The sequence below is a fragment of the Mobula birostris genome, chromosome 1 (assembly GCF_030028105.1).
Source record: "Mobula birostris isolate sMobBir1 chromosome 1, sMobBir1.hap1, whole genome shotgun sequence".
NCBI classification, from domain to species: domain Eukaryota; kingdom Metazoa; phylum Chordata; class Chondrichthyes; order Myliobatiformes; family Myliobatidae; genus Mobula; species Mobula birostris.
Genome location: NC_092370.1, coordinates 253,900,879 through 253,915,535, shown reverse-complemented (window position 1 = coordinate 253,915,535; position 14,657 = coordinate 253,900,879). Strand labels below are relative to the sequence as shown.

At 46.1% G+C, this 14,657-nt stretch overlaps 1 protein-coding gene across 13 annotated transcripts in view; it reads left to right on the top strand.

The window, feature by feature from the left end:
• The window catches only part of pomt2 (protein-O-mannosyltransferase 2), a 287,055-nt gene that overhangs the window by 153,369 nt on the left and 119,029 nt on the right, over positions 1 to 14,657 (top strand). For all 13 annotated transcript variants that reach the window (XR_011888356.1, XR_011888355.1, XM_072274832.1 and 10 more), the window contains 3 exons: positions 161 to 243; positions 13,167 to 13,276; positions 13,359 to 13,425. Coding sequence is in view for 11 of the 13 variants with exons in the window: in XM_072274832.1 (XP_072130933.1) it covers positions 161 to 243; positions 13,167 to 13,276; positions 13,359 to 13,425 (260 nt within the window). In the remaining 2 variants the exon portion in view is untranslated. The remainder of the gene's footprint in view (positions 1 to 160; positions 244 to 13,166; positions 13,277 to 13,358; positions 13,426 to 14,657) is intronic.

Genomic DNA, 14,657 nt, shown 5'->3' with positions numbered 1-14,657 from the left:
ATTGTTGAGTGTTTTGTCCAAAAAATGCAGTCTACAAATGTCATCAAGATTGTGTAACTTTGCAATTGGGTGTCGTATTTTTATTCAAGGCAAAACAGGAAATTTGCAGTGCTCATTAACTTGTCACCTTTATGTTGTCCTTTTTTTCTCTCCCTTGCAGTGGCTCTGGTGATGGATTCTTTAGCTCTGCATTTCAGTCTCGTCTCATTGGTAATAATTTACACAATGCCACAATGCCAGAATGTGAGTATATCTGAAATTCTAAAAAAGTTACTCTGATTCTTACGGTTTACTATTATGTTCTGGAATAAATATTAACTCTGTTGTAACCAGTGATAAATTTTGCCCCTATGTTTCTGGATTTGATTCTCGTGAGAAAGTTCACATTGGCATGGGAAATAGGAGCTGTTGGAGAAGGAGCGTTGAGTACTTTCAGACACATCATCTGCATGTTAGAGGACTCTTAAGAGTATTGCAGCCCAAATTTGCGCTGGCCTATTTTTCTGCCTAGTCCCATCTACCCGTACTGGGCTGTAGTCCCATCTACATACACTTCTGATCCATGTACTTATACAAATCCGTATCCACCACCTCCACTGGTAGCTCTTTCCACACTCACTATCCTCTGAATGAAGAAATTCTCCTTCAGGTTTCCCTTAAACATTTCACTTTCTACCCTTAATCCATGACCACCAGTTTTAATCTCTCCCATCCTCAGTGGAATAAGCCTGCTTGCATTTACCCAATTTATACACCTCTCAAATCTCCTCTCAATATTCTTCCTCTAGCAAGGTAACCAGAACTACACACAGTATTCCCTGTAGGGCCTTCAACTTCAACATAGCATCCCAAATCGTGTACTTAGCATTCCGATTTATGAAGATCATTGTGCTAAAACCTTTCTTTATCACCCTCTCAACCTGCGGGTAGGTTGGCCAGAATTGTTCAGGTGGGTTTAAGCTAAATTTCTGGGGGACCGGAACTAGATTGTTTATGCTCAAGTTGAGGTAGTTGGTTTACAGACAGAGGCAACGTGTACTGAGACTGCGAACAAGGAAAGGCTGATGAGAAGGCAAAATTCCAATCAACAGGATGAGTTGCAACATAAAATATGGACAAAATTGAAAAAGATGAATACAGGACTGAAGGTGTTGTATTTGAATGCGCACAGTATGCTGAGTAAGATGGATGAACTTGTAGCACAGTTACAGATTGGCATGTATGATGCTGTAGGCATTGCTGAATCATGGTTGAAAGAAGATTATAACTGGGAGCTTAATATCCAAGGTTACGCACTGTATCAAAAGGACAGGCAAGAGGCAGAGTGGATGGCATTGCTCTATTCGTAAAAAATGAAATCAAATCATTAGAAAGAGATGGCATAGGCTCGGAAGATGTTGAATCATTGTGGATAGGTTTGAATTGCTTGTCATATGAAGAGCATTCAATAACTCTGGGCCTGTATTCACTATAATTCAGAAGAATGAGGGGTGACCTCATTGAAACCTATCGAATGGTAAAAGGCTTTGATGGAGTGGATGTGGAGAGGATGTTTTCTCTGGTGGGGGAGTCTAAGACCAGAGGACACAGCCTCAGAATAGAGGAGTGTCCTTTGAGAATGGAGGTGAGAAGGAATTTCATTAGCCAAAGATTGGTGAATCTGTGGAATTCTTTGCCACAGGCAGTTGTGGAGGCAGAGGTTGTTAGATTCTCGATTGGTCGGGATGTGAAGGGATACAGGGAGAAGGCAGACGATTGGGGCTGAGAGGAAAAATGGATCAGCCATGATAAAATGGTGGAGCAGACTCTTTGGGCCAAATGGCCTAATTCTGCTCCTATATCATAGTCATAGTCATAGTCATACTTCATTGATCCCAGGGGGAAATTGGTTTTCGTTACAGTTGCACCATAAATAATAAATAGTAATAGAACCATAAATAGTTAAATAGTAATATGTAAATTATGCCAGTAAATTATGGAATAAGTCCAGGACCAGCCTATCGGCACGGGGTGACCCTCCAAGGGAGGAGTTGTAAAGTTTCATGGCCACAGGCAGGAATGACTTCCTATGATGCTCTGTGCTGCATCTCGGAGGAATGAGTCTCTGGCTGAATGTACTCCTGTGCCCACCCAGTACATTATGTAGTGGATGGGAGACATTGACCAAGATAGCATGCAACTTGGACAGCATCCTCTTTTCAGACACCACCGTGAGAGAGTCCAGTTCCATCCCCACAACATCACTGGCCTTACGAATAAGTTTGTTGATTCTGCTGGTGTCTGCTACCCTCAGCCTGCTGCCCCAGCACACAACAGCAAACATGATAGCACTGGCCACCACAGACTCGCAGAATATCCTCAGCATCGTCCGGTAGATGTTAAAGGACCTCAATCTCCTCAGGAAGTAGAGACGGCTCTGACCCTTCTTGTAGACAGCCTCAGTGTTCTTTGACCAGTCTAGTTTATTGTCAATTCGTATCCCCAGGTATTTGTAATCCTCCACCATGTCCACACTGACCCCCTGGATGGAAACAGGGGTCACCGGTACCTTAACTCGTATGGTTTTATGATCTAAGAAGTATTGTAGGAAAAGCAGATGAGCTCAGGGCATGGGTTAGGGTGGTTTAGTGGCATCAGCACTGAATTTCAAGGCAGATGGTCCTCAGTGCAAACCCAGCCGGATCCCAGGCTGGGCAGTAGCAGTATCTGCATGGAAGAAAGACCTGACAATCTACTTCCGTATCTTGCCATGAAAACCCTACAGACCGCGAAGTCACAAAGAGTCGGACTTGACTTAACAACTGAACAACAAGAAAGCTATTATTGATACTTGGTTGCAGGAAGGGCAGTATTCTGGGGTTCCATTGTTTTAGACACGACATAGCAGGAGGGATTAAAGCGGGAGGGATGATGTTACTAGTCAAGGAAGATGTCACAGTAGTGCTCAGTCAGGACAGACCGGAGACCAGAGCAGTGAGGCTTTATGGGTGGAACCAAGGAACAGGAAAGCCACGTTTTGACTACCCAACAGTCCGCAGGATTTAGAGGGACAAATCTCTAAAATACAATGTTGGAAAGTATGGTCATGCACTTTGGTGGAAGAAATATACGGACAAACTATTATTTAGATGGGGAGAGAATTCAAAATGCAGAGATGCAAAGGGACTTGGGAGTCCTTGTGCAGGATACCCTAAAGGTTAACCGCCAGGTTGAGTCAGTTGTGAAGAAGACGAATCCAATGTTGGTATTCACTTCTAGAGGTATAGAATATAAGAGCAGGAATGTGATGTTGAGGCTCTAAAAGGCACTCGTGAGACCACACGTGGAGTATTGTGCAACACACACAGAATGCTGATGGAATGCAGCAGGCCAGGCAGCATCTATAGGAAGAGGTACGGTCGACGTTTCGGGCCGAGACCCTTCGTCAGGACTAACTGAAAGAAGAGAAAATGAGAGATTTGAGAGGGAGAGAGGGAGATCTGAAATGATAGGAGAAGACAGGAGGGGGAGGGATGGAGCTAAGAGCTGGAAAGTTGATTGGCAAAAGGGATACAAGGCTGGAGAAGGGGGAGGATCATGGGACGGGAGGCCTAGGGAGAAAGAAAGGGGGAGGGGAGCATCAGTGGAAGATGGAGTGCAGGCTAGGAGTTATTGTGAGAGGGACAGAGAGAGAAAAGGGGGGGGGAGGAGGAGAAATAATAAATAAATAAATAAGGGATGGGATAAGAAGGGGAGGAGGGGCATTAACAGAAGTTAGAGAAGTCAGTGTTCATGCCATCAGGTTGGAGGCTACCCAGACGGAATATGAGGTGTTGTTCCTCCAACCTGAGTGTGGCTTCATCGTGACGGTAGAGGAGGCCATGGTTAGACATAACAGAATGGAATGTGATGTGGAATTAAAATGTGTGGCCACTGGGAGATCCTGCTTTCGCTGTGCAGACAGAGCATAGATGTTCAGCGAAACGATCTCCAGTCTTGCGTTGGCTCTCACCAATATATAGAAGGCCACACAGGGAGCACCAGACGCAGTATATCACCCCAGCTGACTCACAGGTGAAGTGTCACCTCACCTGGAAGGACGGTCTGGGGCCCTGAATGGTGGTGAGGGAGGAGGTGTTTAAGGGCATGTGTAGCACTTGTTCCGCTTACAAGGATAAATGCCGGGAGGGAGATCAGTGGGAAGGGATGGGAGGGACGAATGGTCAAGGGAGTCACGTAGGAGCGATCCCTGCAGAAAGCAGAAAGTGGGGTGGAGGGAAAGATGTGCTTGCTGGTGGGATCCCGTTGGAGGCGGCAGAAGTTACGGAGAATTATATGTTGGACTCGGAGGCTGGTGGGGTGGTAGGTGAAGACAAGAGGAACCCCTAGTGGGGTGGCAGGAGGATGGGGTGAGAGCAGATGTGTGTGAAATGGGAGAGATGCATATGAGAGCAGAGTTGATGGATGGGGGAAGGGAAGCCCCTTTCTTTGAAGAAGGAAGACATCTCCCTCGTCCTGGAATGAAAGGCCTCATCCTGAGAGCAGATGCAGCGGAGACGGAGGAATTGCAAGAAGGGGATGGCATTTTTGTGAGAGACAGGATGGGAAGAGGAATAGTCCAGGTGGTCTGTGAGAGTCTGTAGGCTTGTAGTAGATATCAGTAGATAGGCTGTCTCCAGAGATGGAGACAGAAAAATCAAGAAAGGGGAGGGTGGTGTCGGAAATGGACCAGGTAAATTTGAAGGCAGGGTGAAAGTTGGAGGCAAAGTTAATGAAGTCTATGAGCTCAGCATGTGTACAGGAAGCAGTGCCAATGCAGTCATCGATGTAGCAAAGGAAAAGTGGGGGACAGATACCAGTATAGGCTTGGAACATGGACTGTTCCACAAAGCCAACAAAAAAAGCAGGCATAGCTGGGACCCATGTGGGCGCCCCATGGCTACACCTTTAGTTTGGAAGAAGTGGGAGGAGCCAAAGGAGAAATTATTAAGAGTAAGGACTAATTCTGCTAGAGGGAGGAGAATGGTGGTAGAGGGGAACTGGTTAGGTCTGGGAATCCAAAAAGAAGCGGAGAGCTTTGAGACCTTCCTGGTGGGGAATGGAATTATATAGGGACTGGATATCCATGGTGAAAATAAGGCGGTGGGGGCCAGGGAACTTAAAATCATTGAAAAAATCTAGAGTGTGAGAAGTGTCAGGAACATAGGTGGGAAGGGATTGAACAAGGGTGGATAAAACACTGTCGGGGTATGCAGAAATGAGTTTGGTGGGGCAGGAGCAAGCTGAGACGATGGGTCTACCCTGGACAGGCAGGTTTGTGGATCTTGGGTAGAAGGTAGAAATGCAAGGTGTGGGAACTATGAAGTTGGTGGCAGTGGATGGGAGATCCCCTGAGCTGATAAGGTTTGTCATGGTGTGGGAGACAATGGCCTGGTGCTCCTTAGTGGGGTCATGATTGAAGGGTAAATAAGAGGAGGTATCAGCCAGTTGTCGCTGTGCCTCGGCAAGGTGGAGGTTAGTACGCCAGACTACAACAGCACACCCCTTATCGGCGGGTTTTTATAGTAAGGGTTAGGATTGGTGCTGAGGGAGTGGAGTGCAGAGCGTTCAGAAGGAGTGAGGTTGGAATTGGAACAAGATGCGGTGAAGTTGAGACGGTTGATGTCCCGTCGGCAATTTGCAATAAAGAGATCCAGAGCAGGCAGAAGACCAGAGCGGGGTGTCCATGAAGAGGAGGAGGGTTGAAGATGGGAGAAGGGTCCTCTCCCTTCTGCAGCCTTGTATCCCTTTTGCCAATCAACTTTCACAAGATCACAAGACAAAGGAGCAGAAGTAGGCCATTCGGCCCATAGAGTCTGCTCCACCACTCCACCATGAGCTAAACTATTCTCCCATCTAGTTCCAATTTCTGGCTTTTTTTCCCCCCATATCCCTTGATACCCTGACTAATTAGATATCTATCAATCTCCTCCTTAAACACCCTCAATGATCGGGCCTCCGCAGCTGTATGTGGCAACGAATTCCATAAATCCACGACCCTCTGGCTAAAAAAATTTCTCCTCATCTCTGTTTTAAATGGGTACCCTCTAATGGCCGTGGATAGACATATCAGAATGGGAATGGCACCTCTACTGTCAAGATGAAGCCACACTCAGGTTGGAGGAAACAATACATTATATTCCGTCTGGGTAGCCTCCAACCTGATGGCATGAACATTGACTTCTCTAACTTCCGTTAATGCTCCACCTCCCCTTCGTACCCCAATCCATTATTTATTTATTTATTTATCTATCTATCTATTTATTTAATTTCCCCTTTTTTCCTCATTTTTTCTCTCTTTTTTCTCCCTCTGTCCCTCTCACACTCTCACTATAACTCCTTGCCTATCCCCTTGGTTTTCCCCCCCTCCCCAATTTCTTTCTCCCCTAGGCCTCTCGTCCCATGATCCTCTGCCTTCTCCAGCTTCGTATCCCTTTTGCCAATCATCTTTCCAGCCCTTGGCTCCATCCTTCCCCCTCCTGTCTTCTCCTATCATTTCAGATCTCCCCCACTCCCCTCCCACTTTCAAATCTCTTAGTACCTCCTCTTTCAGTTAGTCCTGACAAAGGGTCTCGGCCTGAAACGTCGACTGAACCTCTTCCTAGAAATGCTGCCTGGCCTGCTGCGTTCACTAGCATTTTGTGTGTGTTGCTTGGATTTCCAGCACCTACAGATTTCCTCGTGTTTGCGTAAATATAAATATGTAAGATGGCTTATGTACATTGATTATAAAGTGAAGGTTGGCACAGGAATCATGGTACGTGAAGTGACTCTGACAAAAATGAGAAAGTAGTGGTGGTTGGAGGTGTGGGATAGGTTAGTGGGTGGAGGTTTTGATCAGGCTTGGTTCTTGGGGAAAGTAACTGTGTTGAACTTGGTGGCCCTAGCGTGAATGCTACATAGCCGGCTCCCTGATGAGAGTGGGACAAACAGGCTGGGTGGGTTTCTTCATGATATTTTTGGCATCTCTCTGTATATATATCCTTGGTGGGTAGGCTGATGCCAGTGATGCACAGGGCAGTTTTGACTACCTGTTGTGGAGCCTTACTGTCCGCTGCAGTGCAGTTTTCATAACAGGCATGGTGCAGCATGTTAAGGTGCTCTCCACTGTGCTTCTACAGAAGGATGTGCCTAATGCTGTGCATAGTCCAGTTCTCTTCAGGCTTCTCAGAAAGCAGAGGTGTTGGTTAACTTTCTTCATTATGTAGAATATGTTCTAGGATGATGAGAGGTTGTGCAAGACGTGCACTCCCAGGAGCTTGAAACTGCTTGCAGTGCCCCCAAAAGTGGTAAGTAGTTAGAGTTCAACTGAAGTCAACAACTATTTCCTTTGATTTGTTGACGTAGTGGAAGAGGTTATTTGCCTGGCACCAGTCCTCAAGCTCTTCCATCTCCTGTCTATAGCCCATTCCCCACACGAAACCACCACGGTGAGCTTCACAGCTCTACAGGTGAGAAGACAGCTGAAATGTCTCAACCCAAGCAAGGCTGCAGGACCGGATGGTGTCAGTACCAGGGTGCTCAAAGCCTGTGCCCCTCAGCTGTGTGGAGTAGTTCGCCATGTATTCAACCTGAGCCTCTGGAGGGTTCCTGTATTGTGGAAGACATCCTGCCTCGTCCCTGTGCCGAAGACGCCGCACCCCAGCGGTCTCAATGACTACAGACCAGTGGCATTGACCTCCCACATCATGAAGACCCTGGAGAGACTTGTTCTGGAGCTGCTCCGGCCTATGGTCAGGCCACACTTAGATCCCCTCCAGTTCGCCTACCAGCCCCGACTAGGAGTTGAGGATGCCATCATCTTCCTGCGGAACCGTGTCTACGCCCACCTAGACAAGCCAGCGAGCACTGTGAAGGTCATGTTTTTTGATTTCTCCAGTGCGTTCAACACCATCCGCCCTGCTCTGCTGGGGGAGAAGCTGACAGCGATGTAGGTGGATGCTTCCCTGGTATCATGGATTCTTGATTACCTGACTGGCAGACCACAGTACGTGTGCTTGCAACACTGTGTGTCTGACAGAGTGATCAGCAGCACTGGGGCTCCACAGGGGACTGTCTTGTCTCCCTTTCTCTTCACCATTTACACCTCGGACTTCAACTACTGCACAGAGTCTTGTCATCTTCAGAAGTTTTCGGATGACTCTGCCATAGTTGGATGCATCAGCAAGGGAGATGAGGCTGAGTACAGGGCTACAGTAGGAAACTTTGTCACATGGTGTGTGCAGAATTATCTGCAGCTTAATGTGAAAAAGACTAAGGAGCTGGTGGTAGACCTGAGGAGAGCTAAGGTACCGGTGACCCCTGTTTCCATCCAGGGGGTCAGTGTGGACATGGTGGAGGATTACAAATACCTGGGGATACGAATTGACAATAAACTGGACTGGTCAAAGAACACTGAGGCTGTCTACAAGAAGGGTCAGAGCCGTCTCTATTTCCTGAGGAGACTGAGGTCCTTTAACATCTGCTGAGGATGTTCTACGAGTCTGTGGTGGCCAGTGCGATCATCTTTGCTGTTGTGTGCTGGGGCAGCAGGCTGAGAGTAGCAGACACCAACAGAATCAACAAACTCATTCGTAAGGCCAGTGATTGTTGTGGGATGGAACTGGACTCTCTGACAGTGGTGTCTGAAAAAGAGGATGCTGTCTAAGTTGCATGCCATCTTGGTCATTGCCTCCCATCCACTACATAATGTACTGGGTTGGGGCACAGGAGTACATTCAGCCAGAGACTCATTCCACCGAGATGCAGCACCGAGCGTGATAGGAAGTCATTCCTGCCTCTGGCCATCAAACTTGTGGCTAAAGGGATCAGGGGGTATGGAGGGAAGGCTGGTGCAGGGTTCTGAGTTGGATGATCAGCCATGATCATACTGAATGGCGGTGCAGGCTCGATGGGCCGAATGGCCTACTCCTGCACCTATTTTCTATGTCTCTCTATGTTCTAAGCTTTACAGCTCCTGCCTTGGAGGGTCAGACACCCTGAGCCAATAGGCTGGTCCTGGACTTATTTCATAATTTACTGGCATAATTTACATGTTACTATTTAACTGTTTATGGTTCTATTACTATTTATTATTTATGGAACAACTGTAACAAAAACCAATTTCCCCCGGGATTAATAAAGTATGACTATGACTATCTCATAGTTGTTGGTAGCAGTGAGAGATTAAAAATATGTGGTACCAAAAGAGATAGCAGAGATGTTGTGCCATTCGTGTGTTTGGCCATGCAGTTGTGGATCAGCACAGTGTACGTCAGTGGGCTCAGCAAACAGTCCGGGGGGGGTGCACTCATGTTGAGGATGATGGGGAGGGAAGAGCACCACAGTGACCGGGTCTCTGACACTGAGCCTGGCGCTGTTGTGCAGGAGGGAAGGAGAGAGAAGAGGAATGCGGTAGTCATAGGGGATTCCATAGTCAGGGGAACAGACGGGAGATTCTGTGAGCCTAATAGAGATACCCGCATGGTGTGTTGCCTCCCAGGTGCCAGGGTACGGGATGTCTCGGATCAGGTCCTGAATATTTTGAAGGGAGAGGGCAAGCAGTCAGTTGTCTTGGTACGTGTTGGTACCAATGACATAGATAGGATAAAGGGAGGAGGTCCTGAAGAGAGATTTCTGGGAGTTAGGAAGGAAGCTGAGAAGCAGGACCTCCAGGATAGTAACCTCGGGATTGTTACCTGTGCCACGTGCTAGCGAGGGCAAGAATAGTAGGATCAGGCAGATGAATACGTGGCTGAGAGATTGGTGCAAGGGGCAGGGCTTCAGATTCTTGGATCATTGGGATCTCTTCTGGGGGAAGTATGACCTGTTCAAAATGGACAGGTTACACCTGAACCTGAAGGGGACCAATATCTTGGCGGGAAGGTTTAATAGAGCTGTTAGGGAGGGTTTAAACTAATTTGGCAGGGGGATGGGAACCAGAATGACAGAGCAGAGGAAGGGGAAAACAGAAATAAATCTAAGATAGTGAGCAGTAAAGATGTCAGGAAAGACAGGCAGGTGATGGGGCAAACTTGTAGCCATTGGGATGAGTTGCAGTGCAATAAAGTTGCAGTGAAATCAAAGCGAAAAGTACCAAATACTGGTCTTAAGGTGTTATACTTAAATGCACGCAGCATAAGGAATAAGGTGGATGATCTTGTCGCACAGCTACAGATTGGCAGGTATGATATTGTGGCCATCAGTGAGGCGTGGCTAAAGGATGCATGTCTCTGGGAGCTGAACGTCCAAGGATACATGATGTATCGGAAGGATAGGAAGGTAGGCAGAGGGGGAGGCGTGGCTTTATTGGTAAGAAATTATATTAAATCATTAGAAAGACGTGATATAGGATCGTAGTGTGCAGAATCTTTGTGGATTGATCTAAGAAATCACAGGGGTAAAAGGACCCTGATGGCAGTTGTATATAGGCCTCCAAACAGCTGCAGTGATGTGGACTACAAATTACAACAGGAAATAGAAAAGGCTTGTCAGAAGGGCAGTGTTATGATAATTGTGGGGATTTTAACATGCGAGTGGATTGGAAAATCAGGTCGGCACTGGATCTCGAGAGAGAGTTTGTAGAATGTCTGCGAGATGGCTTTTTAGAACAGCTTGTTGTTGAGCCCACTAGGGGATTGGCTGTACTAGATTGGGTATTGTGTAATGAACCGGAGGTGATAGAGAGATTGAGGTGAAGGAACCCTTAGGAGGCAATGATCATAACATGATTGAGTTCACTGTGAAATTTGAAAAAGAGAAGCCGAAATCTGATGTGTCGGTATTTCAGTGGACTAAAGGAAATTATAGTGGCATGAGAGAGGAACTGGCCAAAGTTGACTGGAAAGGGACACTGGCGGGAAGGACGACAGAGCAGCAGTGGCTGGAGTTTATGCGAGAAATGAGGAAGGTGCAAGACAGTTATATTCCAAAAAAGAAGAAATTTTTGAATGGAAGAAGGATGCAACAGTGGCTGATAAGAGAAGTCAAAGCCAAAGTTAAAGCAAAGGTGAGGGCATACAAGGAAGCAAAAATTAGTGGAAAGACAGAGGATTGGAAAGTTTTTAAAAGCTTACTAAAGGAAACTAAGAAGGTCATTAAGAGGGAAAAGATTAACTATGAAAGGAAGCTAGCAAATAATATCAAAGAGGATACTAAAAGCTTTTTCAAGTATATAAAGAGTAAAAGACAGGTGAGAGTAGATATAGGACCGATAGAAAATGATGCTGGAGAAATTGTAATGGGAGATAAGGAGATGGCAGAGGAACTGAATGAGTATTTTGCATCAGTCTTCACTGAGGAAGACATCAGCAGGATATCGGACACTCAAGGGTGGCAAGGAAGCTAAGTGTGTGCAGTCACAATTACGACAGAGAAAGTACTCAGGAAGCTGAATAGTCTAAAGGTAGAAAAATCTCCCGGACCAGATGGAATGTACCCTCGTGTTCTGAAGGAAGTAGCTGTGGCGATTGCAGAGGCATTAGCAATGATCTTTCAAAAGTCGATAGATTCTGGCATGGTTCCAGAGGACTGGGAGATTGCAAATGTCACTCCGCTATTTAAAAAGGGGTCAAGGAAGCAAAAAGAAAATTATAGACCTGTTGGCTTGACATCGGTGGTTGGGAAGTTGTTGGAGTCGATTGTCAAGGATGAGGTTACAGAGTACCTGGAGGCATATGACAAGATAGGCAGAACTCAGCATGGATTCTTTAAAGGAAAATCCTGCCTGACAAACCTATTACAATTTTTTGAGGAAATTACAAGTAGGCTAGACAAGGCAGATGCAGTGGATGTTGTATATTTGGATTTTCAGATGGCCTTTGACAAGGTGCCACACATGAGGCTACTTAACAAGATAAGAGCCCATGGAATTACGGGAAAGTTACATACATGGATAGAGCGTTGGCTGATTGGCAGGAAACAGAGAGTGGGAATAAAGGGATCCTATTCTGGTTGGCTGCTGGTTACTAGTGGTGTTCCACAGGGGTCTGTGTAGGGGCCGCTTCTTTTTACATTGTACATCAACAGTTTGGATTATGGAATAGATATCTTTGTGGCTAAGTTTGCTGATGATACGAAGATAGGTGGAGGGCCCAGTAGTGCTGAGGAAACGGAGTCGGCAGAGAGACTTGGATAGATTGGAAGAATGGGCAAAGAAGTGGCAAATGAAATACAATGTTGGAAAGTGTATGGTTGTGCACTTTGGCAGAAGAAATAAATGGGCAGACTGTTATTTAAATGGGGAGAGAATTCAAAGTTCTGAGATGCAACGGGACTTGGGAGTCCTCGTGCAGGATACCCTTAAGGTTAACCTCCAGGTTGAGTTGTTGGTGAAAAAGGCGAATGCAATGTTGGCATTAATTTCTGGAGGAATAGAGTATAGGAGCAGGGATGTGATGTTGAGGCTCTATAAGGCGCTGGTAAGACCTCACTTGGAGTACTGTGGGCAGTTTGGGTCTCCTTATTTAAGAAAGGATGTGCTGACATTGGAGAGGGTACAGAGAAGATTCACTAGAATAGTTCCGGGAATGAGAGGGTTAACATATGAGGAACGTTTGTCCGCTCTTGAACTGTATTCCTTGGAGTTTAGAAGAATGAAGGGAGACCTCATAGATACATTTCGAATGTTGAAAGGCATGGACAGAGTGGATGTGGCAAAGTTGTTTCCCATGATGGGGGAGTCTAGTACGAGAGGGCATGACTTAAAGATTGAAGGGCGCCCATTCAGAACAGAAATGCGAAGAAATTATTTTAGTCAGAGGGTGGTGAATTTATGGAATTTGTTGCCACGGGCGGCAGTGGAGGCCAAGTCATTGGGTGTATTTAAGGCAGAGAGTGATAGGTATCTGAGTAGCCAGGGCATCAAAAGTTATGGTGAGAAGGTGGGGGAGTGGGACTAAATGGAAGAATGGATCAGCTCATGATAAAATGGCGGAGCAGACTCGAAGGGCCGAATGGCTGATTTCTGCTCCTTTGTCTTATGGTCTTATGGTTATGCATCCTAACTATTTGAGGTCTGTTGGTTAGGAAGTCTATCATACAGTTGCACAGTGGGGTATTCAAACTGAAGAGCAGCAGTTTGTTAACCAGGGAGTGTGGGACAGTAGTGTTGAATGCCAAAATGAAATCTAGAGATAGCATGACAGTTCTCCCTTGCACATTTGCTGCAGATATTGCTTATGGATCAATAATTACAATGAAGAATGTGCGGACTGCAGGGGGATATCTGCACTCTCACTGGCATCTCTATCCAGAAGGGGTTGGAGCACGACAACAGCAGGTCAGTTGGCTGCCCTGAGATATTGTGTGGGTTTAGGTGCTGAATTTGTGTTGTGTAAAAAGTTCTGTTGTCCTTTTTTCAGGTTACAGCATATTTACACAAGGATGATAACAATTTTTGGATTGTCAGGAAACCTGAGCACACCACAGGTTAGTGTTCTACTTTGTGTGTTTAATTTCCTAGAGATAACAGCTGGATCTAATTCACATACATAGCCTGAATCCCAGGGGTCCTAACCTTTTGGACCAGTCTCCCATATGGAATGTCATGGAAGGCAATTCTGAAGTCCATGTAAACCACGTCTTCTACACTACCCTTATCAGTACACTTTATTACCTCCTCAAAAAAAAATCAATCCTATTGTTGATCAGGTCCATTAGGACTTGAAGACCTGATTTGTCCTTTTTCATAACTAGTTTAAAACTAATAAAGATAAAAAAAGATTAGTGCTATTTGTCACATATACATTGAAACATGCAGTGAAATGCATTGCGACACATTCAAAATGCTGGAGGAAATCAGCAGAACAGGCAGCATCAATGAAAATGAGTAAACAATTGATGGTTTGGGCTGAGACCCTTCAGGACTGGAAAGGAAGGGAGATAGATGACAGAGAAAAGAGGTAGGGGGAGGGGAAGGAGGATAGCTAGAATGTGATAGGTGAAGCCAGGTGGCTGGTAAAGGGAGAGGAAAGGATCTGTCGACAGGACCATGGGAGAAAGGGAAAAGAGAGGGGACCCAGAGGAATTTATAGGTAGGTGAGAAAAGGTAAGACCATAAGATAGAGGAGCAGAATTAGGCCATTTGGCCCATTGAGTCTGCTCTGCCATTTTATCATGGCTGATCCATTTTTCCTCTTACCCCCAATCTCCTGCCTTCTCCCTGTATCCCTTCAGGCCCCGACCAATCAAGAATTTATCAGCCTCTGCCTCCACATAAAGACTTGGCCTCCACAGCTGCCTGTGGCAAATAATTCCACAAATTCACCACTCTCTGGCTGATCCAATTTTTCTCTCAGCTCTAATCTCCTGCCTTCATGCTGCCCCCCTTCCCCCATATCCCTTCATGCCCTGACCAATCAAGAATCTCTCAACCTTTGCCTTAAATATACATGAAAACTTGGCCTCCACAGCTGCCTCTGGCAAAGAATTCCACAGATTCACCACTCTCCTGCTAAAGAAATTCGTCCTCATCTCCATTCTAAAAGGACACCCCTCTATTCTGAAGCCGAGTCCTCTGGTCTTAGACTCTCCCACCATAGGAAATATCCTCTCCACATTCACTCTATCAAGGCCTTACATCATTCAATAGGTTTCAAAGAGGTCACCCCCCATTCTTCTGAATTCTAGCAAATACAGTCCCAGAACCATCAAACGCTCTT